The sequence below is a fragment of the Myotis nattereri genome, assembly GCF_964212035.1.
Source record: "Myotis nattereri genome assembly, chromosome: 5".
NCBI classification, from domain to species: domain Eukaryota; kingdom Metazoa; phylum Chordata; class Mammalia; order Chiroptera; family Vespertilionidae; genus Myotis; species Myotis nattereri.
In genome coordinates, this window is record NC_138080.1 from 83,897,678 (window position 1) to 83,924,885 (window position 27,208).

At 41.5% G+C, this 27,208-nt stretch overlaps 1 protein-coding gene across 3 annotated transcripts in view; it reads left to right on the forward strand.

The window, feature by feature from the left end:
- ARHGAP26 (Rho GTPase activating protein 26) overlaps nt 1-27,208 on the forward strand; it is a 413,435-nt gene that overhangs the window by 131,574 nt on the left and 254,653 nt on the right. For all 3 annotated transcript variants that reach the window (XM_081091772.1, XM_081091773.1, XM_081091774.1), the window contains exons 8-11: nt 1,154-1,283; nt 4,824-4,924; nt 7,934-8,028; nt 23,017-23,095. In XM_081091772.1, coding sequence (XP_080947898.1) covers nt 1,154-1,283; nt 4,824-4,924; nt 7,934-8,028; nt 23,017-23,095 — 405 coding nt within the window. The remainder of the gene's footprint in view (nt 1-1,153; nt 1,284-4,823; nt 4,925-7,933; nt 8,029-23,016; nt 23,096-27,208) is intronic.

A 27,208-nucleotide genomic window follows, 5' to 3' on the forward strand; every position in this document is an offset into this window, starting at 1 on the left:
CCCTTTCACAGGGGTCGCCTAAGACCATCAGAAAACACATATATAATTACATACTGTTTTTGTGATTAATCACTATGCTTTAATTATGTTCAATTTGTAACAATGAAAATACATCCTGCATATCAGATATTTACATTACGATTCATAACAGTAGCAAAATTACAGTTATGAAGTAGCAACAAAAATAATTTTATGGTTGGGGGTCACCACAACATGAGGAACTGTATTAAAGGGTCGCAGCATTAGGAAGGTTGAGAACCACTGCTCTAGAGGATCCTATGGAGAAAAGAAACCAAGTGCATCCATGTGGGTTGTATTGCATGGCTTTTGGAAGCCTGCAGCTCGCTCTGACATGGTTCTCTGAGTCTTCTGAGAGAACAGGAAGTTGCAGAGTCTGGGAAAAGGTTTCACAAAGCATGGCTTCCCCTTTGGCTGGCTTCCTCAGAGGGCCAAAGGAAGTGGAGATTTACACGTAGCAGGTGTACAGGGAGCAGTGTTGGCAGAAATGCCTGTGAGAGAGTGAGGCCCCTGCAGGAGAGGTTGAGCTGAGATGCAGTTGAGGCAGAGGCCTCAGTCCATGCCCTGGTGCCCTGGAGCTGGGATGGCCTTTGGAGCTGTGGGAATAGAAGCAAGGGGATCTGCCCCTTTTGTCCCCAGACTAGTCATTGGGTGGGTACAGGCTGCCCTGGGGAAGGGGGTATCCCTCAGTGAGGCAGCTCCCTTTGGAGGAGGGAACCATCTGAGATATCAGCCAGCAACATTGCCTGCAGCTGGAGGATGAGCCCCTCAGGCCTGAGGTGAGCTGGGGCCAGGCCCTCCTGTGGAGCAGAATCACCTTGGATGCTCATTTCAAATACACATATCTGGGTCCAGAGGTACTCATTTCATCTTTAGGAGTGAGGCCTGGGCATTTACATTTACTCCAAGTTTCTTATGTGATTTTGATGGTCCTTAGAGTTTGAGAGACAATCTGGTAGAGGACCTTAAGGCTAAAGTAACTTCTTGAATATTTGCCTAATTCTTAGATGGCTGACTTTAGAACTAAATTATCTGATTTTTAGATATAAGAATTCTATTGGTTGAGGTTCTGAATTGTCAGAGGTGGGAAGAGGTTTTTATTTCTTTGATTTGAATATAATTCCTTTCATCCTAGACAAGAAATCGCTTTGAAGGCACCAGGTCAGAAGTGGAGTCACTGATGAAAAAAATGAAGGAGAATCCCCTTGAGCACAAGACCATCAGTCCCTACACCATGGAAGGGTACCTCTACGTTCAGGAGAAACGTGAGTGCCTGTGGCCACCAACAGCTTGGGGTGTGCTCATGCTTTTGTGCACAAGGTGAAGGGTGTGTCCAGTGGTGCCTGGCCGAAAGTTTTATAAACACAGGTTTGGGGGAATGAGAGTATTTTCATAGTTCAGTTTCCTAGGGGGAGGGTGGTGTCCACAAGTCTTGTCTACAGCCAAGGGACGTGTTCTGTTTTCTTTGTAACAGGAATGCATTGAGGTTCCGTGGTGCTTCTTTTCTCCCTCATGTCTCTCGACTCTTGAGGTGCCTGTCCCCTTATTTTAGCTTTAAACACATCCCTTTGGCATGGAAGACTTGGGAAAATCTTGCCTGGTAGACCTAATTGTCCATTAGCAATCATATCCTTTGGTGGGATTTCCTATTTAGCGATTTTGTTTTCATTTGAGACTTGTTTGAGCAAGGCCCAAACAACCATGGTGCTTTCCCTCTTCTCCTCAAGTCATCCCAACACTTACATTTTATGAAAAGTAGAAACAAGAGCTCATTCCCAGAGCCAGGAAGAAGACTCATCATTGCTTTACTGGTGCGATGTCAGGAGAGACAAGCTGGTGACAGGGAGTTTTCAGTGATGATTCAAATTCATGCCCTAGGCCTGGGGGAAGCTTTATGACCGATGCGGCTGTGCCCTCCCAGGCTTGATTCATGCCAGCAATGCTAGGGGGACAAGATAGCAAATAGTTTTCCTTAATGAGTAGCTTTTCTCCTAGTCTCCTACTCCTGCTTTCTTGGCTGCACATATTACTTCTCCCAGATTTTTCCTGATTTTGTGCTTTTATGTCCTTCTGTTGATTTTGGGTTAGATAAATGTCTTCATCCTGGAAGCTTCCCGATGGAGCAGAAGTAGAACACTTGGTTTCAGTGATTATTCTGTTCAGTGATTACTAAACATTTTCATGGGCTTAAAATTGTTCCCTGTTGACAATGGGGGCAGTAGTGGGGTTGGAGCATTGGTTGTGATGAGAACTTCATGTCCCTTATTCTTACAGGGACCAGCTTGTTGGGGTTTGTAGGAACAAGCTACGTTAGTTCTGTGTTTCATATATACCTGATGTAAGGGGATGCCTTGCTTGCCCAGTGAGAAGATCTATCCCCCAAATTTAAGGTGAATTTGAAAATATAAATTCTTAGGACTGCAAAAACATAGTCCAATGTCTACTTATAATACTTAATTTATTAATATTATTCACTTACATAGGTAAAATCAGTATTGCTTTTTTGCACTCTCACATTATATTGTACAATTTTATTCAAACACTTCACGTGCTCTTTCAGCATTAGTATCTTGATTATCATTGGATCCACGTTTTGTTTCTCTAACACAGTAGCCTGGAGCATATCATTGGGATACATCTTTATTTTTTCTTGGAAAGTTTTTGTAACATTATTTGGAGTAATGCAAAACTTAAAGAAGGTTTCAAGAATACTGTGAAGAACAACAGTATGACCTTTAGCCTGATGCACGAATTTTTATCATTTTCCCACAGTTATATGATTCTTTCTCTGTATGGGTGTGTGTGTGTGTGTGTGTGCACATCACAGTCACAGATACACACACAAGTTTAATTTTTTCGGAACCATTTGAGAACAGGTTGCATATACCATGCTCTTTTACTTCAGTGTATATTTTCTAAAAATAAGGATATTCTTTTATGTAACCATAGTTATCATACGCAGGAAATTTAACATTGATAAGATAGTTAATATAAATGGCGCTGTCTGTTCCAATTTTGTCAGTTGTCCCCATATAAATACCCTTACGCAGCATTTTGTTTTTCTCCAGGGCAGGAGCTCATACTGCGGTTAGTTGTTATGACTTTAGTTTCCTTTATCTGGAACACTTCCTCAGCTCTTCTTTGTCTTTTATGACATGACATTTTTAAAGAATATATATAATTCTTCAGTGTGGGTTCAGCTAATGTTTCCTCAAGATTAGATTCAGATTATGTGTCCCTGGTTATATCCTACACAGGTAACACTGTGTTCTCCTCTGTGGCCATCTGCCCCTCAGTGGCGATGTAAAGTTTGATCACCCAGTCAAGGTACTGTCTGGTTTCTTCCCTGTACAGTCACTATTTTTCCCTTGTAACTAATTAGTAGTCTGTGGGGAAATAGCTTAAGACCATGTCAATATCCCCTCCCCCCTCCCTCATAGACTCAGCTTCCATTGAAAATCCTCCCTGAACTGATCTTTACTATGACGGTTGCAAAATGGTGATTTCTCAGCTCTGCCACTCCTCCACATTTATCAGTTGCCATTTAGTATATTGTAAGGAAGTGACCTCACTTTGCCTCTCTCTCCCTCCTTCCCTTCGTCTTCCCCCCCCTCCTCCCTCCTTTTCTCCTTTACTATCTCTCTATTCACCCACCCACCCTCCCACCCACCCACCCATCCTTCTGCCCATTCACCCATCTATCTTTCTGTTGTCAGTATGGACTCATGGATTCACATTTTATTCATAGACTAAATTCATTACTGTCCTTATTTGTTTTGATGCTCAAATTGTCCAAGATACAAGCACTTTTGGAATCTTTGTATTGTGCTATCACTGAATTTTTTTCTTGAATCCACAAAAGATACATTAGAATGGTTAGTATTTTCATTTGACTCTGATATTCTAATGTAGATACTTACTGTATTGCTTTTTAAGTTTACTAAGTAATCTCCAATACTTACAATGGTCAGTCACACCCTGAAAAATAATGATTAAATGTCTGCAGAATCTCTATTCATGTTGTAATTATTTTTTCACAACTTGTGTTATGTGATTCTGTAAGCATTTAAACTAGTATTGACTGAGGTCCTTGTAGGCTAATAAAGTATAAGCACTGGGCAAATCAGAGACTTAGTCAGACTTTGACTGGGGGCGGGAGGGGGGGGGGCATCTCCATCTTTCCTGAGGGATAATTTTGAGGGAGAGACCTTAGGTTACATTTGGGCACTTATAGTTACTTCCATTCTGTATCTTGGGTGTCTCTGCATTTTCTTTGTCTGCTTTTCAGTCTTCTTGAGTTCTGCTAACGTGAAAATTAGGGGCTTGGAAGTAGGTCAGAGTCTCCTGTCTGTCTGTGCACATAGTCGCAGAGCAGCTGTGTGGGAAGCATGAAGTCATTGCAGCAGATGGGAGCGGTGACAAGCACTTTGAGGAGCCTTTCTGTGTTCTTTCCTCAGTCATCTTACTCCTGTCAGGGGAGAGACAGAAAACTTCAAATGGAGATTGATGATGGGAAAGTGAATTAATTTCCCCAGGGAACCTCTACTTCCGTTACATTTTAAGACCCATTGGATGTAGCATTTAGTGGGAAACAGTCTTCCTTGGTCTCTGGGGAAAGCCCTGGGTAGGCTCCATTTCCAGTCTGTGGGATCATATTTCTGCCTGTCCCAGTCTAGCTGGTGTGGGGAATATAGTGCCCCTAGAAACAAGTTAAGGGTAGGTGAGCATTGTGGGTTATGGGTTGTGTGTCTTCCTGGCACACAGTGGACGTATGTAGTTGTTTTATGGGAAATATTATTTTGCAGGTCACTTTGGAACTTCTTGGGTGAAGCACTACTGTACATATCAGCGGGATTCCAAACAGATCACCATGGTACCATTTGACCAAAAGTCAGGAGGAAAGGGGGTGAGTTAATTTTTTTTAAATTTCATGCTTGATTTGCTTGGCTAACAAATAACGACAATGCTTATATAAAGTAACACCTCCAATATTTCACTCTAATTTTCTTAGTTTTTATACAGTAGTTCCAGGAGGTATAGTACCCTAAAAAGTAACTTACACAAAATGATTCTTCGCTCTAAGTTATATTAGAAATTACAACTAAGAAAGATTCTTGTATTTCACATATATGCAGGATTAAGTGTGTCAAATGTGTTTAGCTGCTAGAAATTCTTGGGTGACCTCACCCTGTGAAACTGATTTGCATCACTCTCACTTGATACTCACAGGGCTGCCATTTGGCAGCTTAGCTCTTCCAGTTATCTGTTGCTGTGTAACGGATCACCTCCAAACTAAGCAACTTTTAAAACAATACCAATCTTCTTAGCGTTTCTCACAGTTTCTGTGGATCAGGAATTTGGTGAGCACTTGGTTGGGTGGTTTGGGCTCAGGGTTTTTCTTGGGGCTCCAATCAGATGGTGACTCTAGCTGAAACAATGAGCATCTGAAGCAGCTCAAGGCCAGTGAGAATAGCTTTCTTTCTTTTTCCTGACCTCCTCTCTTCACTCTTTCTCTGGAGTCTCAGGGCCTGTCTATCTGGTCTCTGTGTGGCTAGTTTGGGCTTCCTCACAGCATGGTGGCCACTGGGCAGCTAAATGTTTAAAGAGTGAATATTCCAGCGATGAAAACAGAGCCTGCATTGCTTTTTAATGATCTACTCTTAGAAGTCATATTACCTTATTTTTGTCCTATCTGTTTGTTTGTTTTTTGGAACAGTCACAAAAGCCCGCCCAATCCACCTAATATCAGTGGGAGAGGATGCAGACACTGCCTCTCAGTGGGAGGAGGAGTGTGAAGAGTGGGTGGGCTGGAGTTCTTGTGGCCACATTTGGAACTCAGTTAGGCTGTGTCAGGCTCCATGGGTCACTGCGTTGGGAGCTCCTTGCTGTGCTCCAGGGTTTCTCCTTTCTTGGCGTACTCACTGCATGCATTTCCTTTTTACTAGTATGTGATCCGTCTTTTCTCTCTGGTGAGAGAGACTTCCCTGCATCCTGCAGTCTGAGAGGAGGCACCTCTCTGCAGGAGGTGTGCAGCAGCCCAAAGCTGACCCTATTCCTTCCCTCGTTTGACATATTTCATTATTTCCCCACAGCACTCAGCATACAGACCACAATCTGCATGATCTTGCCGCTGCATCCCTCAAACCCTTCCTCATTCCACTTTCCCTCTTGCTCTGGAATTCTAGCCACACTAGCTTTTTTCAGTTCCTTTAGGGACCCAAGGACTGACCACAGGTTTTTTCCACCTGCTCTTCTTCATCCCCAAGGCCGGTCTTATCTCATTAATCTGTCCAGTCCAAGCCCAGGAAAACCTTTGCTGACCTTCTTGACCAGGTCAAATCTCCTGAATTTAGGCTTTTGTAATACAACTTAGGTTTTGTCACTTCTAACTTTTCATTTATTTGTTGAAGTGATTATCACCTGCATCCCCCACTTTTTTTTAAAACCATCGGTAGTTGAACACATTGTCTTTATATATTTTTCTTGTTATGATATGGTCATCCTTGGAACAGAATCTTCTGTTTTCTTATATTTGACAATATTTTATAGATCCCCTGTTTCCTCCCATTTACCAGGGACACCTCTCTATAAGCTTTCAAAGTAGAAGCTGGTCCAGGTCCATTCAATCTGAAATATAGTCAGACATCAACATAAGTCAGAATCCCCTGTACTTGGGCGTTTACACTCATACATTTGCACAGTGTGGAAGGAGCAGTTCTCAATCTGAGAACTTAATCTTAGCTATTCAGTAAAACCCAATAGATGTAAGGCTGCGAATATACTAGTAAACTATCTCTTCCTAGGTCTTCTGTGTTTTGTGTACTATTCGGATATTAGAGCGTGGTTAGTTTTACCATATGCAGTCACATTTCCTATTATTTCAATAGACTAGGCAAGTTTACTAACTTCCTCCCTAGTTTAGAAAAAGAAAGATTGGGACAGGCAGGAGAAACAGGATCCTTAACAAATTCTTACATGACAGAAAGAGAAGAAATTAGTGCTGTATGATAAAACCACAGCATTCCATTTGTGCAATGGAGTACTACTCAGCAATAAGAAGAAATAAACTCTTGATTCGCACAACATGAATGAATTGCAAAAGAATTATGCTGAGTGAAAGAAGTCAGACATAAAAGGGCATTCCATTTTTGTAAAGTTATAGAATACTAGACGCCCAATGTACAAAATTCATGCAAGGAGCTTGGCCTTCGCAGCCCTGGCTTCATCCGGGAGGTCGTCCTGAAGGTTGCCCGGACGGTTGTTCTGCTGTTCGGTCTAATTAGCATATTAGCTCTTTATTATATAGGATGCAAACTTATCTATAGGGTGTGACAGAAAGCACATTCAATGTTTTCTGGGTATAGGGGTGGATTACAAAGGGACACAGTCCCTTTCCTCAGGGATCTTACAGTCCAGTGAAGAGAGAGATGTCATTTGAGTCCTTGCTCATATCCATGGAAAATTTCAGCTGTTATCTGTGCTCTGAGGGAGGGAGAGGCACATGTTGCTGTGTGAACATGTGTAAGGGTATTTGACTTTCCTGAGAAGTGACAACTGAACCAAGATCCAAGAAGCTGAGTTGGGAGGAAACCTCAAGGTCATTTTGTTTCGACTCATGTCAAACCTACAAATTAAGCCTATTTAAAATAATATCAACAAGAATTTAATGTAACAGGGGTTGCTGCTGGACCATCTTGATCTTCCAGTACTAAAGACATTTGACTCCAAGTAGAACATGGTTGACAAATTTTAGCCATCTGAGAAGGTTTATGATCAACCATTTACCTCCTGTGGTCATGAACATTCAGGTTTGGGAAAAGGAAATGAACACTCCTGTCCATGGGGCATGTTTGTTCTGGAGGGAAGCAGAGCCCATAAACTGGCCTCATCTTGATGATCTGTGTGTTCCTAACAGGGAGAAGACGAGTCAGTCACTCTCAAATCCTGCATCCGGCGGAAAACAGACTCTATTGAGAAGAGGTTTTGCTTTGACGTAGAAGCAGTAGACAGGTGAGTAGCTGTCACACTTTTCCCAGGAACAAATACTACTGAATTTGGATATCATATCTTTTCCATTCAGTCAAAACTTCCTGTTTTCCTTCCCTTCTTTTCCTTCTCCATCCTTTTAATACTCATTTGGGAATAGACTCAGGCTTGTTGCTGATTTTTAAGGATTAGTGTCTCCTCCCCACATTTTTAGGTTCAGCACTGAGCCGCTGGTTGGTTGGTTTTATTTTAGTGTGAAGGCTCCTTGTCTTAGGAATGTGTGTTCTGTCTCAGGAGGTTGAATAGATGTTTAAATAAAACTGACTCTTACATGACTGTATCAGCTATTTGAGATTTTTTTACTTTAAAGAAATGTTTACTTTTAAAATTCAATAAAATGATTCAAAAGGAATTGCATGAAGGGAAGGGGGGACATTCTCCTCAATTAAAAAAATGTCAGCTTTTAGTTACAGCTTTTCACCTACCCCTGTGTGTGTGTGCATGCGCATGTGCGCATGCATGCACGCCCACCCAGGGACAATAGCAACCCACTTGTGAAATCAGTCTTTGGAGAGAGAACTCTGTGTTTTATTTCTCAAGATTTATAGTGTCTCATTAAGTCGTACCATTTCGTGGTGTTAAGCTAGTTTGACAACATTCCAATTCTTAGAGACACTTTCCTTGGCAGCAGGTTAATTCTTTCAATGAAAGCCATGTGCTCAGCTTATTTGAGCTATCTGTTCAAGATCAGCAGTGCTAGCAGGAAGATCCTTAAATCCCAGCATGATTCTCCTGTAATGCCACTTAATTTCTCCCCTTTATTAAATGGAAAAGCCACACCATTTTGATAAGCCAGTACTTTCCCCCTCCTTGAGACGTTACCTGTGGCCACTTAGCCCCAGCTCTAGAAGATCTCCAGAAATGGAGTACCACCTGGGGTGTGCCCCTCTGCATGTGGCAGGTGTGGGACCCCTACTGGTGCCAGGATGTGTGTCTACACTGTGGCTGCTGGAGGCTGCTGGAGCTCCCAGGCAGAGAACATGCCCTTTTGGCCTGAGAAGTTCATGGAAATAACTGTCTCTTTAGCAGCTTAGTTATTACAACTCTGGCTCTCTAGTCCAGCAACCTGGATCGAAATTTTGACTTTGTTCAGCAGCCACGTGACCTTGGGCAAGTTACTTAATCTCTCAGGGGCCTTGATTTCCTTATCTGGAAAATTAAGATGGGAATAGTACCTAGTTCCTAGAATTGTAAGGATTCAAGAAGAAAATGCATATAAAAATACTTAGCAGAATGCCAAATAATAAATGCTCAACAAGTATTAGCTGTTGTTATTATTACTAGAGGCCCAGCGCATGAAATCATGCACAGGTAGCGTCCCTAGGCCTAGCCTGTGATCAGGGCCATCTTCCACCTGCTTGCTAGTCCCCAGTCCTGCCCCGCCGCTGCTCATCCCGGTTCCCCCGTTTGCCATTCAGCAATAGGAGCCTGTGGGCGGGTGGAGGGGGGGGGGTGGGATCGGAGGGACCAAGAGGTCTGCCTTCTGCCTGCTTGCCAGTACCCAGTCCCGCCCTGCTGCCACCCCCCCAGGTTTCCCGTTTGCCATCCAGCGATCAGAGTCTGCGGGCACAGGGGAGGGACCGAGAGGTGGTCAATGCACCTCATAACAACTGGTTTATAGGTCGTTCCAGTCAGTCATTATGCCGTTATGGTCACTGGCCTTTTATTATATAGGATTATTATTAATCTTTCCCCGAGGATATTTTTTTCCATTACTTTTTAAAGAGAGTGCAAGGGAGGGAGCGAGGGAGCGGGGTGGGGGTGGGGTGGGGAGAGAGAGAGAGAAACATCAATGTGTGAGAGAGAGACATCAATTTGTTGCCTTCTACACAATCCTCGACTGGGACTAGGAATCAAACCCTTGACCTTTGACACTCAGGTGGACGCTCTGACTAGTTAGCAACACTGGCCAGGGCCAGCTGTTATTACTTATTGTTAAGTAACTAAACTCTAAATGCAAGGGAAATAAATATATTTGTAAAGAAAAGAAAGTTCCCTAGCCTTTCACCATGCTTGGTATGTGAGAGGGGAAGGTAGTGGAGAAGGGTTGTATGGAGAAGTACGTTGAGTTTGGGTAGCCCAAGGGTATTGTAAAAAGTGTACATCAAGTTAAAATGGCTTATTCTTGATTTTAAATAGATCTTAAATCAGGTTGCTTTAAGCACTTGGAGACATCTTTCTTCTCAGTTCTAAAGCAGGAAATTCATATTGTCCTCCATGAAAGAAGTGAAGACAATGTGTTTGTTTGGAAGTGGAGCCATGTGTATACCTCAGATGTATAGTTCCTAGAGATGGTCGTTCCTCCACATGGCTGTTTGGGAGAGGACACGCCTTGCATTGTAGCTCTCCGTGAGACAGGGTGCAAGCTCAGTGATGTTTTTTGATGCTGAATTGTTTTCTGTGCTTTCTCCTTCAGATGTTTCCCCAGAAGTTGTAGACTGTTGCTTTTTAGACAGTGAAAACTTGCCGTTTCTACCCTTTTAGACATTTCATACCACCTTCTCCCTTTACTGTGCCCATAAAAGCTTTGCATGTCCCAATTATAATCTGAGAGAAGATGTGTCAGATTGAACATTCTGAGTAGATTTGGGAAGTTGATTTCTTCTAAGTTGCTGTCTCTTTTCCTGTGTCATGAATTGAGGGGTACAGAATGAGGCTGCTAAATCTCTTAATATGCAGGATGTGTGTACATCAGTGATGGCGAACCTATGACACGCGTGTCAGAGGTGACACGCGAACTCATTTTTTTGGTTGATTTTTCTTTGTTAAATGGCATTTAAATATATAAAATAAATATCAAAAATATAAATCTTTTTTATACCATGGTTGCAAATATTAAAAAATTTCTAAATGTGACACGGCACCAGAGTTAAGTTAGGGTTTTTCAAAATGCTGACACACCGAGCTCAAAGGTTCGCCATCACAGGTGTACATGGGTCTGTTGTAGTACTTGTAATTTTTATTTTCTATATAGTTTGGTGTTTTGACACCTTAAATACCTTTCTGAATAGGGAGAGACTGCCCCTTCCAGGGCTAGCACTTCTAATAGATAGCAAGGGGCATTTGAAGGTTTATATTTTATATTGGCTAATTGAATAAAGACTAGGTTTATCATTTTTTCTCTGAAAGTGTATCAACTCTTTTGGAGAGAGTTTAGTGTAAAATTCCTGAGTGAAAAGGAGACTTCATCTGTTGGGGGGACCACTTCGCAAATTATATGATTATGTAACCACTTTGCTGTACATCTGAAACTAATATAAAATAATATTGAATGTCAACTGTAATTGAAAAATAAAAATTAAAAAAATGGACTTCATGGAAAAGCAGCATGTGAATTAGCGGTCGTGGCATGTGAATTGCTAACACTTGGCAGTGTCTATCTTCAGTCACTTTAAATGATTAACTCTTCCATGCAGCATCTCATGGATATTAATGAGCAAATGTAAGGAAAATATTTGTTTAAGCTAAAGGATCCTGGTGGTAGTCATCTCCTACTATTTCTGGATTTGTTTATTTTTAAGAGACTTCTCACAGATGTTAAATAACACATGGTTGTTTTCTCCCAGATGTTTTCCAGGAGGGTCACTAAATCATATGGAAAATAATAGGAAAAAAGCCTTATTTTTTGATGCACCGAATCAATGTAGTCTTAAGGGGCAGTATTTATACTTGGGGAAAGGAAACGATTAGAATACTTTCTTGTTTACAAGATTAGTTACCTTCAATGGTCCATACATTTGGAGATATTATGTGGAGTGTTCGAGGCTCCATCCCCAGCATTGGCACTCCAGAGGTGGCAGCAAAGGACAACTTCTTAGAGTCTTAGAAGTGATCTAGGTACTTGGTGCTAGGGGTGTAATGGAGACCAAGACAAGCATAGTCTTTGCCTTCAGGGAACTTACCTCTGAGGGTAGAATGTGCGTGCGCGTGCGCGCGCACACACACACTCACTCACTCATGCAATTAAAGGCATATAAAGGGTGTCCCAAAATTCACGCAAGAAGTAATTTTGATAGAAAACATAGGTTTATAATTAAAAATTGTAAACTTTTTATTGATTCATAAAGTATACAGTAGCAGCCGTGGGCAAACTACGGCCCGCGGGCCGGATCCGGCCCGTTTGAAGTGAATAAAACTAAAAAAAAAAAAAAGACCGTACCCTTTTATGTAATGATGTTTACTTTGAATTTATATTAGTTCACACAAACACTCCATCCATGCTTTTGTTCCGGCCCTCCAGTCCAGTTTAAGAACCCATTGTGGCCTTCGAGCCAAAAAGTTTGCCCACCCCTGGTATAGGGTTATGTATGGAATAGCATATCGGGTAAACTGGATTATCATGTCGCGATAGCTGTTATTGCCTGAGCAGCCGATTTTCGAAGAAGAATGGTCCGATGATGCCTCCAGCCCCAAATCCGCACCAAACAGTGACACGTTGTGGATTCATTTGTTTCTCAACAATCACTCATGGATTTTCTGAACCCCAAATGCGACAATTTTGTCGATTAACCAAGCCATCAAGATGAAAATGAGCCTCATCGAAATTCAGCCACATTTATGCAAAAACGGTCATGGAAAATTTCAACAAAAGAGTGCGTATGTGCCAGGAAAGCCGTGGAGGCCATTTACCCGATATGCTATTCCATACATAACCGTATACTTTATGAATAAATAAAAACTTTACAATTTTTAATTATAAACCTGTGTTTTCTATCAAAATTACTTGCATGAATTTTGGGATACACACACACACACACACACACACACACACACACACACACACATTTATACATACACACATACAGTGTGTTGAGTGTTCCAGCAAACCTGGAGGGCCAGAATGCTATTGGGAAAATGTAACAGAGGGACCTTACTTTTCATTCTTATAGAGAATGATGGCATGACTGGAATACCCTGAGTTCATTTCCTCTCTCTTTCTCTTCCTCCCTCCCTCATTTATTTAGTAAAATTATATGCCAGAGACTCTACCGGCAGTGGAGATAGAAAGTTTAATGAAGCACTATGAATCTATTGGACTTTCTTTCTTAAAAGTCATCATCTGATTTTTCTTTCAATCAAATCTGAAGTCCTCCTTTTGCAAGCTTTCCACTAATTCAGGGACAGCTTTCCTCAGGACCAGTCCCAGTGAGGCATGTCATACCCACTGTCACCTCTATCGTGTGTTTGCATAGTATGTGAACTTTTCTTTGTGTTGGTTGGCTGGTTGTTTAATTAGGCATGTGTTATATACCTCTGCTCATTTCTGAATATCTGTTTCAGGTAATTTGCTTCCAGAGGCAGAATAACATCATGTTATACAGTTTTTAATACAGTACTGTGTGCATGTGGCTGTTTAACTTTTTTCCTATGGTAATGCAATGTTTGAGTTACATTATTTTTCCTTTGGGACTTTGCTGAACTGTTGTGAAAGAGACTACAGGAGCTTAATCATGTTAGTTGCTATTTAAACTAAAACTTCAGCAAGTGCACACATGATCTGCATGTCTGTATAGCACAAAACCCCCCAGGAAAATGGAAGGTTGGTTAAAGTAAGGATAGTGGAGGCTAGAAAGATTATGGTGGATCTGAAAAACCTATTCAAACCCACTAATATGTCACCACCTTTATTTCAAGTTTGCTTTTATAGCAGGCTGCATGATGCAGGTGAAAGATCGAAGCAGCTCTGAGTTTGAATTTGGGATCATCCCCCTACCCTGTGGTTTAAATTTGGGCAGGTGGTTAAACCATATCTGTAAGAAGGGGCTTATCATACCTACCTTGCAGAATTGTTCTGAAGATGAAACGCATTAATATTTATCCCTGATGCAGTCTTGTGTTGGAAAAGGTTGTGCCTTTGAATTGTTTTTTCTCCCCTAAAACCTGGGACTTCATTGTCCTTATGGTAGACCTTAGCTTTGGTGGGTGTATCTTTGAGCCCATTTTTTTCTATCCTGATGGTGTTCCTTTTCTTATTGTGCCATTAATTTTCTATTCACCTGTAAGTTGAGAGTGAAGACGGGTGTATTAAATGTGCAAAGGGGCTACTACGGGAAGATTCCATTTTTTAAAATATGTATGTGACAACTTGTTATTTACAGATATATTTCCTGCACAAGATAATAAGTTTTATGCTCCTTCCAATGTCTGATCTCAAAAGGAAACCATACTATTTTGAAGTTAAAATAATGCTATTACTTTCAGTTTGGTATGTGGTGTGTATGCATGCACTTGTTTGTGTGTCTTTGTGAGATTGTGTGAGTGTGAGATTGTGTTTTCCAAAAAGAAGCATCTTATGTAACATACTGTTTCAGTCCTCAACCTCTAGATGGCAGTTTTGTATGTGTATTAGTTACCACGAGGCGTCCAGTTGAAAATTAGCTGTCTTTCATACATTGACAGGAGTCAGGGCGGTGTGTGTGTGTGTGTGTTTGTGTGTAGATTTCTGTAGAAGACATCATCATGTGAATATTACTCAAGAGAAAGGTATTCTAAGTGACTCACTCTTTCTCTAGAAATTCCTTCTTCCCACCCATTCATGATGGATCATTTCATACCCATTTTCCTACAAAAGCAAGCACGCGTAGTTAATTTAGCCTCTGTGTAAACATTACATTTCACCTGATTCCTGAAGTGTCAGGCTCTTGGCTGCAGGGTTGGTGTATTGAGGATGGTGAAGAAAACAGCGAAATGATTTCGGCTGCCCCATGTGCTGAGAACCAGGAATCCTGGCCCTCATGGTGCAATGCGCCTTTATCTTTTGCAACAGATGAATCCATTTTTCCTGGTTTCAAACTTCCCCTCCCCTCCCCTTCTCACCCCTTGTTTGAAATAATATTTGATTTTGCCTTCCTGCTGGTTGGATTAGAGCACTGGTCTCAATGCCAATGACATTTCAGAGAGGAAATGGCTTTTTCCTTCCTCAGAGGGTGTTATACTGCTCTGACTTCCATGACTTGGGTGGGGGCAGAGCCGGGGGAAATATCATACTTTCTGGATATCATACTTTTTAGCTGTTCTGTAAAGTAATTTAGTTGAGAAGTTCTAGGAATTTTTGTCATTTGAACTCGTCATTTACATTTACATTTTTAAAAAATAATTAGAGAGTACTTTCTGTTTGATTCTGTTTTAAATAAGAATGGCATGTGGTTGTTAGTGGACTGTGGTGTGAAATGAGTCAACCTTACTTTGATTCTTTAGTCTGCATAGTGAAATTTATGGCGTTACTGATTTGGTATACCAGTTTGTTTTCCAATTTCTATGTATAAAATGTTTATTTAAAAAAATGTAAACCAAAATTTTTCTGTTATGTAAATCTGAAGAGAAGAGACAATTCAATCAGTAAATTCCACTTATGTGGATTTCTATTTATCACGAGATAGAATAGGAATAATGAAAGAATATTCCTAAATGAACTAGGAGAGTTCCTGAATTAGAATATTTTGTCATTGTTTGTTATGAACAATAGTAACAAGTGCTTGCGTTCTTCCCAAGTCTTACTCATCTCAGCAATTAATAATGTTTTCTCCTGGTGCAGTGTGTTAAAATGTGCTTACTCCTGTGTTGCCAGTGCCTAGCATTATGGCTGGCATGTGATAGGTACTCAATCAATATCTGGTACGTGGAAGAACCTTGCAACTTAATGCGCAAAGATTTCTTCGTCTGGGCTTCCTGGTGGTTTGTGACGTCAGTCTCCTTTAAAATAAAGATGTAGGGAATTATCTGATGTGAATGGCCATATTTACTCTATAAATTGTTATTACTGCTATGGTACTAATTATTTTAGGACCTTTCCTCCCAAGAGGTCAGTGCTGCAGGCTGTAATAGGTTATGAGGCATTCATTCATTAGGACTAGGTCCTTTCTAAATAATTAATTAGAAGTCTTCTATTCTGAAAACTTTGTGTGTGTGTGAGTGTGTGTGTGTGTGTGTGTGTGTGTGTGTGTGTGTGTGTGAGAGAAAGAGAGAGAGAGAGAGAGAGAGAGAGAGAGAGGTGGAGGGAGAGGTGCTTCTAAGGAGCTGGTAGCCCTGGATCTCAGGACATACATTGCATGCACTTGGGGGCAGTACAGCATTGTGGTTAAGATGTGGGCTTTGCTTTGAAAGTCAGGCAGACTGGGTTCAAGCAGAGGCTTTGCCACCTACTTGCGGTGTGCCATTGTGCAAATGGTTTCGGAGTATCAGTTTTTAAAAGAGGTATAGGGATGGTAGTTACTTCATGTAGTTATTGTGACAAATAAATGGTAATGCTCACGAAGTCCTTAGCACAGTGCTTACCCATAATAAACGCTCAATAAATCTTAGCCACAGTGTGTGGGCCACCAGTTTGCAACTTGTAATTTCTCTCTCACTTTTTTCTCTCACCTGGATCCCACCCAGGTTCTCATGTTACATATTCTTCTCATGTACAAAGATCTGTAGTGGACAGGGACTTTTCATTATTTCATAGCATGCATAGTTTGTGCAAAGTCAACTTTTTATCTCCAAAGAGTAGATTAATGTTGTTTTTCAGTGATGACACTAGGTCCTGAGCATTGAGAAAAATGGGAAAGTATCCCAAGTTCCTCCTTTGTTGATGAACTGGAGATGCTTTGCTGTGTTTGACTTTGAGGTTAATCAAGAACACAGATATGCGTCATTATTGGTCCTCATGCATGAGATGACTTTATAATATGCCATGATAACCTGGAGTGGAGCTCAGGCAGAGAGAGGCAGAGAAAGACAGACACAGGCACCAGAAGTTGCCAACTGGTGGGCCAGACATGTTTGGTTTGGCTTGAGTAGTTTGAGGCAACATCTTAAAATTGGAAAGATCTGTAAATGCTGATCTTGCCATCCCATGTATCAGCTATTTGTAGAGTTGAATGATGAATATTTCTGCTAGGTGGGGTTTGGCCTTTTCACTTGGCTGTAGTCCCCACCATTCCCTGTTGTTCCCCACCACGATGACAGGCAACAGCTGTCACTTTGCCTTGTCCTTGCACTGCTGTTTTTCTCATAGAGGGAACTACTCCTTTGTCCCTATGTCTCTATCAGAAAGTAAAAGTGCAAAATAAAAAAAACACACACAAAAGACCGCATGTTTTAATGAAAATGAGACCAAACCCATTTTGTCTGGACAGTGAGGAACTTCTTACCCAGTTTCTCTCATTTTGCTTTCTTTCTCTATTGACATTTGAGCCTGCAGTCTCTTAGGCAGGCATGGAAGAGATGTCATTCTTCAAGTTTATTCTGCCTGGCTTTGGCCCTATTTTATGTAAATGAAGATCTGCCATATGTTTGTGAAAATGATGATTTATTGAACTTTGAGCCCTCGTCCAGGATCTGTTAGAAATCAGTTTCCCAGGAGCATTTCAGAGGCAAGGACCACTTCTCCCTGTTACTCGCTCAGCCCTTTCACCTGTGGGTGGGTGGCAGCCCCATTCTCCAAGCTTTTATCATATCCTAAACAAACACAGTGAGGCAGGTTTCCAACACAGGCTGTGAGAACATGTGTTTCTGTGGGTGCCACCATCCTCCTTGTACGCTGAACTTGACCCTTAAATGTACTGTAGTGTGGATGGAAGCTGAGAACAAGCTCTTGCCAGCGGAAGATTTATCGTCTTATGAATGAGTAAACTCTAGCTCTTTGGAGGTTTATTTAGAAAGAACAGCACTGTTAGATTCTGAGTGTGTTTGTTTCAGTGGGGTGGAGTTAGTAATAGCATTTCCTTGTCCAGTAGGAAGTGGGTAAATTGCCAAGCCACTGAGATCACTATTGTTGACTCAGATTCAGGAATAAGATTAGAGTAGGAAAGCTGTCGAGTAACCCTGGAGTCAGGGCTGGTTGTGATGCTGCTTGTTCTTGGCTGATGAAAAGGCTCTGAGCTGACATCAGTGGTCCCAGCTCCGAGATATGTTGCTAAACCAAGTATGGCTTTCTGTGGGCTGTTTTTGGAGGCCAGAGTTGGAGGAGATGTGGTGGTGGGCAGCACTTTGCCCTGTGATAGATGAATAACTGTTTCCTTCATCGCCCCTGTGTGACAGGCGGGGTGCCAGCTTAGAGAAAATTGCGGATCCTTGATCATGGTCCTCAAGCTGATCCAGATAGAGCAGTAGGCAAGGACTGGTTCTGAGCAAAAATAAAGTGCTATCTCCTAAGTAGGATCTTGGGCTTGAGCTCTAGAAAGGATTGTACGACCCTTGTTCCTTTTCTCATCTGGTGGGTAGAGGGAGCTCCTTGGCAGATTTTCTAGAATTGGCTCAAGGCTCCTTCTTTGTCCTTATAAACGATCAGGCATTAATTCCATAGCGGGGAAAAGAGCACTTGGGTGCTTCACTCAGGAGGAAATGGTTGCAATGGCAGAGTCTGCTGTCACTTCAGCGCTTGACCTGGCTTGCTTTGTGGTAGGGTGTGATTTTCAGGGCTCTCTGTGGGTGAGGGCTTTAGGGGTGGGGTCTTGAGAATCAGAAGTGCCTGTGGCTCTTTTATTTCCCTTTTTAAACTACACACACGTGCCCATGTCCCTCCATAATTTTGATCCTACTCCACACTTAACATCCTGCCTCCTCCCTCCCAAGTCGTGTCCCTGTGATAAGTAATTTTGGGAGCATCTACTGTGTGTCTGACCCTTTGAAATGCCTTATACATCTCTCATTTAACCTTCACAACAACCCCTTGAGGTAGATATTCTTATAATTTGCATTTTAAAGAAGAATAGCATAGTTCAGTTACTCGTCCACTGGGCTTACACAACAAGGAAGCACTAGACTCAGGATAACTGGTGAGCCCAAGTTACTTAAAAACATTTTTTATTTTTTAAATATATTTTTATTGTTGATAGTATTTAAAAACATTTTTTAATTAAGGTGTAATCACAATAAGATGCCTAAAACCTTAGGTCTGTATCTTAATACCCCCCCCCCTCCCCCCCCCCCGCCCACCTTCTGCCTGTGTAACACCCAGATCAAGTTTCTGTTGCCCAGCAGGTATCCTTGTGTTCACACCCCATTCATTGCCCATATCCCTTCCCCAAGATGAAATTACTGTTCTGATGTCTGCCAGTGTTTGAACATCATAGAAATGGAATCATGCCCTTTATAGGACAAGTCCAGCTTCTTTCCCTCATTATTATGTCTATGAGATTCATTCTTGTTGTTGTGTGTAGCCGTATTTGATTCTATTTTATTTTTGTGTGATATTCCATTGTTTAAATATACAACAATTTATTCTCTTATTGATGGATATTAGTTTTTTTGCTGTTGCAAATTTTGGCCATGATGCATAAAACTGTGAGCATTCTTGAATGTGTCTTTTGGTGGACATATGCACACATTTCACTTGGGTATATATCTAGAGAGGTAGAATTGTTAGGTCATAGAGTGGATGCATGTCTACTTTTGTTTGGTTTTATCAATTTACTCTCCTACCAGCATGTATGAGAATTCCAGTGGCTCTACGTTCTTGTCAGGAGTTGGGATTGATGGTCTTTGAATGAGTTCCATTCAGGAGGGAGTTTGTTATATTTCACTGTGGTTTTCATTGCATTTCCTTGATGAGTCATCATGTTGATCCCAATTTCTTGTGCTCCTTGGCCATTTGTTTGTCTTCTTTTATGGCCTATTCAAATCTTTTATGTATTTTGTGAATTGGGTTGTTCATTTTTTATTTATTTGTTGGAATTCTCTAAATATTCTGGATAATACGAGCCTTATTGGAGATACAAATTACAAATATCTTGCCTTACTCTGTAGTTAGTCTTTTCACTCTCTTAATGGTATCTTTTGATGAATGGAAGTTCTTCATTTTAGAGAAGTCCAATTTATCCATATTTTTTGTTACAGTTAGTGCTTTTTGTGTTCTTAAAAACAAAACAAAACTCATTGCCTTTCCATCTCTTGAGCATTTTGAGGCAGAAAAAAAATGTGGAGGGCTACTGCTGTAGAAAAGAAGCCACAGTCAAACTAGATACTATTGGATTCTTGGTGTTTTTTTTTTGGATTAGCCTAGAGTGGTGTTCTGAGCCCTTGTAGCTATGATGCACTCTAGGTTTTACAGAGTCTTTTACCGTTCAATCTTATTTGACCCCGTGCAGGAGTTCATTAAGGTACTTGCAGGAGGGTCCATTTTGTTCACTTCTCCACTACATGTGGAAAAGAACTTGTGTTTTGATATTTCTTTTGAAATGAAAAACCCTCTTGCCCTAGCCTGTTTTGCTCAGTGGGTAGAGCATTGGTCTGTGGACTCAAGGGTACTGGGTTTGATTCTGGTCAAGGGCACATGCCCGGTTATAGGCTCGATGCCTAGTAGGGAATGTGCGGGAGGCAGCCAATCAATGGTTCTCTCTCATCATTGATGTTTCTATCTCTCTTCCTCTCCTTTCCTCTCTGAATTCAATAAAAATATATTTAAAAAGACAGATCTTCTTAAGTTTCCTGGTTACTAAGGCTAGGTGGCTTACCCTTCAGAGCCTCGGAGTTTGTCTGAACTTCCTCTTTGCGGCCCTGGGTGGAAATTTCACACTGTGTGCCATGAAGTTGGTGTGACATTTGCAAGGTCCCTGAGATCTTGGTATGCTAGGCATTGTGGTCTCACTGTTTGCTGGTGAGCGCTGAGCAGGAAGTAACTTGGAGCACATTGTCTACGTGACTCCAGTGTGGAGGAGAGGGTGGCTTTGCTCTCCAGGGCAGGGAGAACAGGAAGGAAAAGGTGGGGGTGGGTGGGAAGCCCATCGCATTGGGCCTCAGACTGTACATCAGGATCACCTGGGTAGTTGGTTAAAATCCAAGTTTGTAGGCCCCGTCCAGAAATTCAGATTCAAGAAGGTGGGGTTGGGCTGGGAATCTCCGTTTGAAGGGAATGCCCGATTCTGAAATCAGTGGTCTGGGAACACTTCAAGTAACACTCGAAGATCAGGTCCAGGGACTTGAGAGTTCTGCGGTGGACAGTAGCTTTGTAGCCTTTTAATTTCAAAGCCTTAATGCTTTGTACTTAGTTGTTTGAAAGGTGGAAGGCTATAAGCAATTCACTGTGTCCTCAAACTATAGGGTCATCTCTGTGGAGTGGTGGTTGCCAGCTCTGCAGACACCCAGCGGGTATGGCACACTGAATGGGCCTTTGAGTCTGAGAATGAGAATTTCTGAGAAGAGGAGGGAGACCGCTAACAGGTGCTGGTGGAGAGAGAAGTTATATCTTCTGAGTCATGCTTGTGTTAGGGTGCCAGTACTCATTATGGCCTTCATAAGAATGACCGCCCTCTTGGGAATGAGTGTCTGTCCTATCACCTACCTCCCATGCTCAGTGCACCATCTTATCCATCCACTTAACCCACCCACATAGACCCCTGCCCTCCACCCCTCCACCTCCCCACCCATGCGCGCTCTCTCTCTCTCTCTCTCACGCGCGCGCACACACACACACACTCATTAACAAACTCACACATTCACACCCTCACACCATTGCACCTCAAATCCCCAACTCATCTATACCTAAATATTCATATCTTTGAAAACTTTTTTCTTGGGGGAGGTTGGGGAATGACCAATGAAAGGTGATATTTAAAATATCTTCAACATAAATAGGTCTAGCATATTCATTGGAACCATGGAAATAAGCCAGGAGCAGTGATTGTTGTGGGTTGAATGAACAGGCTTCGGTGCTTGTGGGGCCCAGGCCAGTGGTGCTCAGGGCATGGCAGAGCCCCATGTGTCTCACTATTGTGCTTCTCTGTGATCCTCAGCAGTGCTGTGGACTCAGAGGGTAGCAGGATCTCATTCTTCCACAGTGCACCTCTTCCTCCCCTTTAGGCTTTCTCAGACTTTAAAGATGAGGGTTTATATAAACAATTCTTAACTTTTTGAGGGTTGCAGTCTTCTTTGACAATCTGATAGTTGGAATTGTTTTTACAGAAAAATATGTAGACATTTAGAGGCGAAAGGTGGTTTATGGACTCTCTGGGACTCATCTGTGGATCCTAAGTAAATAACTGCTTTAATGAGCATATACTTCTCCCAGATTCAATTGTATGGCACAAGTCTGTTCGCATGGAGTACCATTTGTAGTGGGAACTCCACAAACACCATTGATATTGTGTGCATGCTTTCTGGAGGGTTTGTGCTCAATTTGAAAGAACAAGCAGATTTCAGTGAGAGGGTGAAAGAGCAAATGCATGTAAAGACTTTACCATCTGACATGGCAAGTCTTCCCTTAAAAAAATACTATCCATTTGCCTTGGTCAGTGTTGCCAAATGGTTAGAGCATCAGTCAGCGCAGCACACCAAAGGGTCTCGTGTTCAGTTCCCAGTCTATGGCATGTACCTGGGTTGCAGATTCCATTCCCAGCCCAGGTTGGGGCATGTGTGGTAGGCAACCAGTGGATGTCTCCCACATTGATGTTTCTTTCTCTCTCTTTCCCTCCCTCTTTTCCTTATATCCTCTCTACAAAAATCAATGGAAAAAATATCCTCCAGTGAGGTGAGGATGCACAAAAACAGCAAAAATACTATAGATTAAATATAAGCATAATTAAAAAGCTGATTAACTCCATAAAAGTTCTCCATGTCAAAAGCAGTTTAGAAGCATTGAACTAGCTATTAGGAGACCCAAATTTCTCCAGCTTGAATGTTTTCCCCTTAATCAGTCTGTGAAGCATTTTGGAGAACAGGAATGAATAAGATCTCAAGGAACAAACAAGGTCTAAAAGCATCTCTTTACTTCTCCGTGTCCTTCTCTATGAGTAGAGCCATATCTTCTGTGTTTATTCCTACCTCCCTGGGCACATGGGCTTTTAGAGAGGGATTTAGGACCAGGCCTTTGCTTTCTGAGACTGGAAGATGGCTCAGAAAAGCCAAGAGGTGTGCCTCTCTTCCTTGTTATCTCCAGGGATCTCTCATTCTGTGGCATGGGTGTTTCTTTAAGTTCATCTTCGTCAGGATCTCTCTACCTAGCTTCATATCCTTGTCTTTCTATCTCTGCAGGCCAGGGGTTATCACCATGCAGGCTCTGTCGGAGGAGGACCGGAGGCTCTGGATGGAAGCCATGGATGGCCGGGAGCCTGTAAGTACAATTCAGGGAAGTAGAGCAGGAATAAAGGTCCTGAGTTGTTTGTTGCTTCCCTAGTGCAGTGTGATTGTTGCTGGTGCTCCAGTGCCTTGGGGGGTCTCGAGACTCATGTACCAGAGGGAGTTTTTCATTCCTTGGCTGATGCTTGTATATGTAGATCTTGCTTCTGTTTGGATGCAGGCCCTGAGCTGCGGCCTCTCTCTCTGAGGTGTGGGTTCTGCATGACACTTTACCAGAACTCCCCTTCACTGAGACAGTTGTAGCACCCTTAAGGCTCTTAGAGGAGGCAGAGTCCTGTTTGGCTTACTGAATATTTATTGATACCTCCATGAAGTAGGATGCAAAGCATTATTTCAATCCCGTTTTAATGGATAAATGATCCTAAGAGTGTATACAGATTGTGCAGTATCTTTTCTCACCCCCTTCTGGTTCAGCCTCCGTTTGCCATAGTAGCCAACATCCCATTATACACAGTGGGATTATCAGGGCCAATGGAAGGGGTTAAGTCTGGTAATGTGATCCATGCTCCCATTTTAGAGATGCTGGCCTCTGCTGGGTGATGAATCTTGTGGTTTTCCTGCATCTTATGACATGTGAGACCCACGCAAAAGCCCTGAGGAAGTCCCTAGAGTCAGGGTAATCTTCTGATCTTGACGCCAAAGATATCAACCCCAGCGTTCAGCAAATGGCAAGGTTGCAGAAATCCTAAGAGGGCAGTTTAACCATGGCCCACCAGTAAAAGATAGAAAGAGTCCACACTGTCAGAGGGCCAGTAATTATTACTTGCAAAAGCACTATCCAGAGGGGGAAAATGTGTGCAGGGGACATCAGACCATGGCCTTCACTGACTATAGAACTCTCTGTGTCAAGCTGGGTGTCTGGTGTGGGTGATTCCAGTTCATTTGTGTGTCTCTTTCTCAGCCTAACCTGGTGAGGTGACCTATATTGATTAATTGACTTTTCTGCTCAGCTATTTTTTAATATAAATATGGAACTCAGTCCAATCAAGTATGCATAAACAAATAACTAGTATTTATGTAACATCCACTAATAGCATGATTTAAATAATTATTTAAAAATTTTGGCACAGTGCTAAACTCTAATCAAACATTACTTAACCTGAATTCTTTTCCTGGGCTAAAATATAAGATATTCCTGATTTTCGCTCAATATATTGTTACTAATAGAAACTCAAAAGCAGATACATGTTTCTTTCTGCCTTTAGGGCTTTGTTGGCACAGTAGCTGCTTGATTTCAAAGGCCTTTGAAAGCAGTTTCCTAACTAGTCCTTCATCTTTGCTATTATCTACCATTAGATGAGCACTTTTGTGTGTGTGTAAGGCACAGCTTTGGCACATCTCTTAATACACTTATTTATCTTAGTGCCTTACAAAATAAATATTATGATTCCATTTCACAGATGAGGAAACTGAGGTTAAATCACTTGCCCCAAGTGGTATAGGTATAATTAGCTACGTTAGTAGGATACAGGCTAGGTTGCTATAACAAAGAGACTTTGAAGTACAGGGGTTTAAATAAGATAAAAGTTTATTTTACCTTCGGTGCCCAGAAGTGAGCAGTCCATGCTTGGCTGGGTTGTTCTGCCATCCTCAACCATGGCTTTCAGGTTCCGGTCATTGCCATTTTCCAGCCAGATAATGGAGATGAAAATATCCCGGACTGAGCAGGTACACACATCACTTCCATTGGCCCACACATAATTATATGGCCACATCTATCTGCAAAGAAGGATGGGAAATCTAGGCTGTTTATAAGCAGCTATGGGCCCAGCCAGTCCCCAGAGCATCTTATCACTTCAAGGAAAAAGAGCAAGCATACGGTGGGCTGGTTAAAATCTCCACCAGCCCTAACTTGTTTGGCTCAGTGGATAGAGTGTCTCCCTGCGGACTGAAGGGTGTCAGGTTCGATTCCGATCAAGGGCATGTACCTTGGTTGCGGGCACAGCCCCAGTAGGGGCTGTGCAGGAGGCAGCTGATCGATGTTTCTAACTCTATCCCTCTTCCTTCCTCTCTGTAAAAAAATCAATAAAATATATTTTTTAAAAAATAAAAGTATCCACCAGAGTAGCAAAGCTAGAATTTGAATCCATGTCTAGTCCTAGGCATATTTGATTTTCATCTTAATAGAGAGAAATTTTCTCCTAAGAACCCTAAGTTTATTTTTACAATATTTTCTCTGACTCCCTTCAATCATTTTTCAACTTGTAGGGGAGGAAATACCCAGGAAGAAAAATCCTGTCATGGCATACTATTCTTAGCATGGATGGAAAGCCCACTATTATTGGTGGGATTTGTTTGTTTGTTTGCCACCAATAAGCTGAAGCTTTAAAACTGCTTTACCAATTCCATTTTAAGCTTCCCTCACCTCCCTCTTCCCACCAGTTGATATTTGTTCTCTGTGTATAATTGGTCCTCTTACTAATCACTTCAGTTTTCCTGTAGATTAACATCTGGCCTCTGCAGATGGAAAGCTGTGCTGTTAAAACATCTCCTTGTTCCAGAATGTACACATTAAAACAAGTTTAAATACAAAATAATGCTGTTTCTAAACATAATATAAAATTATTTTCTCATAGGAGCATATAGCTTGCATTTAAAACTATACCACTGTGTGTTTTATAGTTTTCTAAAGAGAGAGATAAATATAGACAAATGATGATTGTGTAATTGGCGGGAATATTAGGCTTAATTTTGTCTCCCATTGCTGAGAGCCTATAGGGAACATTACTGGTGACATACGCTCAGTAGACAATTAGAAGCTCCAGTTTGAATCACCATTTCCCCAATTAGTTACTAGTAAATCTGTTCTCTTGGGAGTTTTGGTTTTGGAAAGGGAACAAACACCTTTTTTTCTAGTTGGTTTCAGAGTGTTCCCTTATTTAATTCAAGGAGAGGTCAATGGTGGCACCTATCTTTCGTTTTGATACTTACACCCCAGTTGATCTATGGTCTATTATTTAGTGTTGGATTTGGGGGACGGGATAATTTAGGTTTTCCATCCTTTTTGTTCTTTCACTGTTCAAGAACAACCCAAGATGGCTGGTTAAAAAAAAAACCCCTCAGTGTACCCCAAATCAGTTGATGTCACCATGTTTTAGCTAATCATTATGTAAAGTATGGTTTTTAGCACTCAGTGATATTCTAGTCTGAAGAAATGTCGAATGTCTTTATGGTATTGATGGATAGATAATGGAGGAAGAAATTAGAGTTGTGTTCCTACAATGAGCATTATGGATTTTATCTGTAATGTCAATTTGAATTCAAATGATGGAAACCCAATTCAGACTTGCCTGGGAAAAAGCTGGATTGATAGGCTTACATAACTGGAAAATATTGGAGCCTAACAGTTCTGGCCCATCGGAGTCTGAAAACTTCCATAATATTTGGAGTTAGTTTCTTCTTTTGTGTTGACTTCATTTCCATTGGGTTCTTTCCATGTACTGGTGATATACTTCCTAACTATTCCAGGTGTACATCTTATTATCAAGAACAGGGGTTAGGAAACTCTTTCTGTAAGGGGCCAGATAGTAAATATTTTTGGTTTTGCAGCTACTTAACATTGTTGTAGATCAAAAGCAGTCTTGTATGTAAATGAATGGGTGTGGCTTTGTTTTAATAAAACTTTATTTACAAAAACAGAAAGTCAGATTTCAGTTATGGACCATTGTTGTTGATCCCTGATCTATAAGTCTAGTGGAAAGAGAACTTATGTAATTACAAAGTCTCTTATTTGAATTTTATTGAATTAAATGTTTGGACTTGAGGGTGGGATAGGTGGATTAACCATACCTGACTCACTTGCTCACTGCACTAGAACTGCATAAATGATGGAGAAAGGTTGATTTCCCCTGTGGGATAAACAAAACATTGCTATATGAGGAAGGAGAGTAGACATTGGGTGGGCAAAAATGACACAGTTTCTCTTTATTCTGAATTTTAAAATAAAATCTAAATTTTATTACATTTCGTATTCAAAAAGCTTGCTCTTTAATACTTGGCCAAGAGCAAAAGCTATGCAAGTTTACATGGACATCATATTTAATGGTGAAAAATGGAATCCTTTTCCCCTAAGAATAGGAGCAAGGCA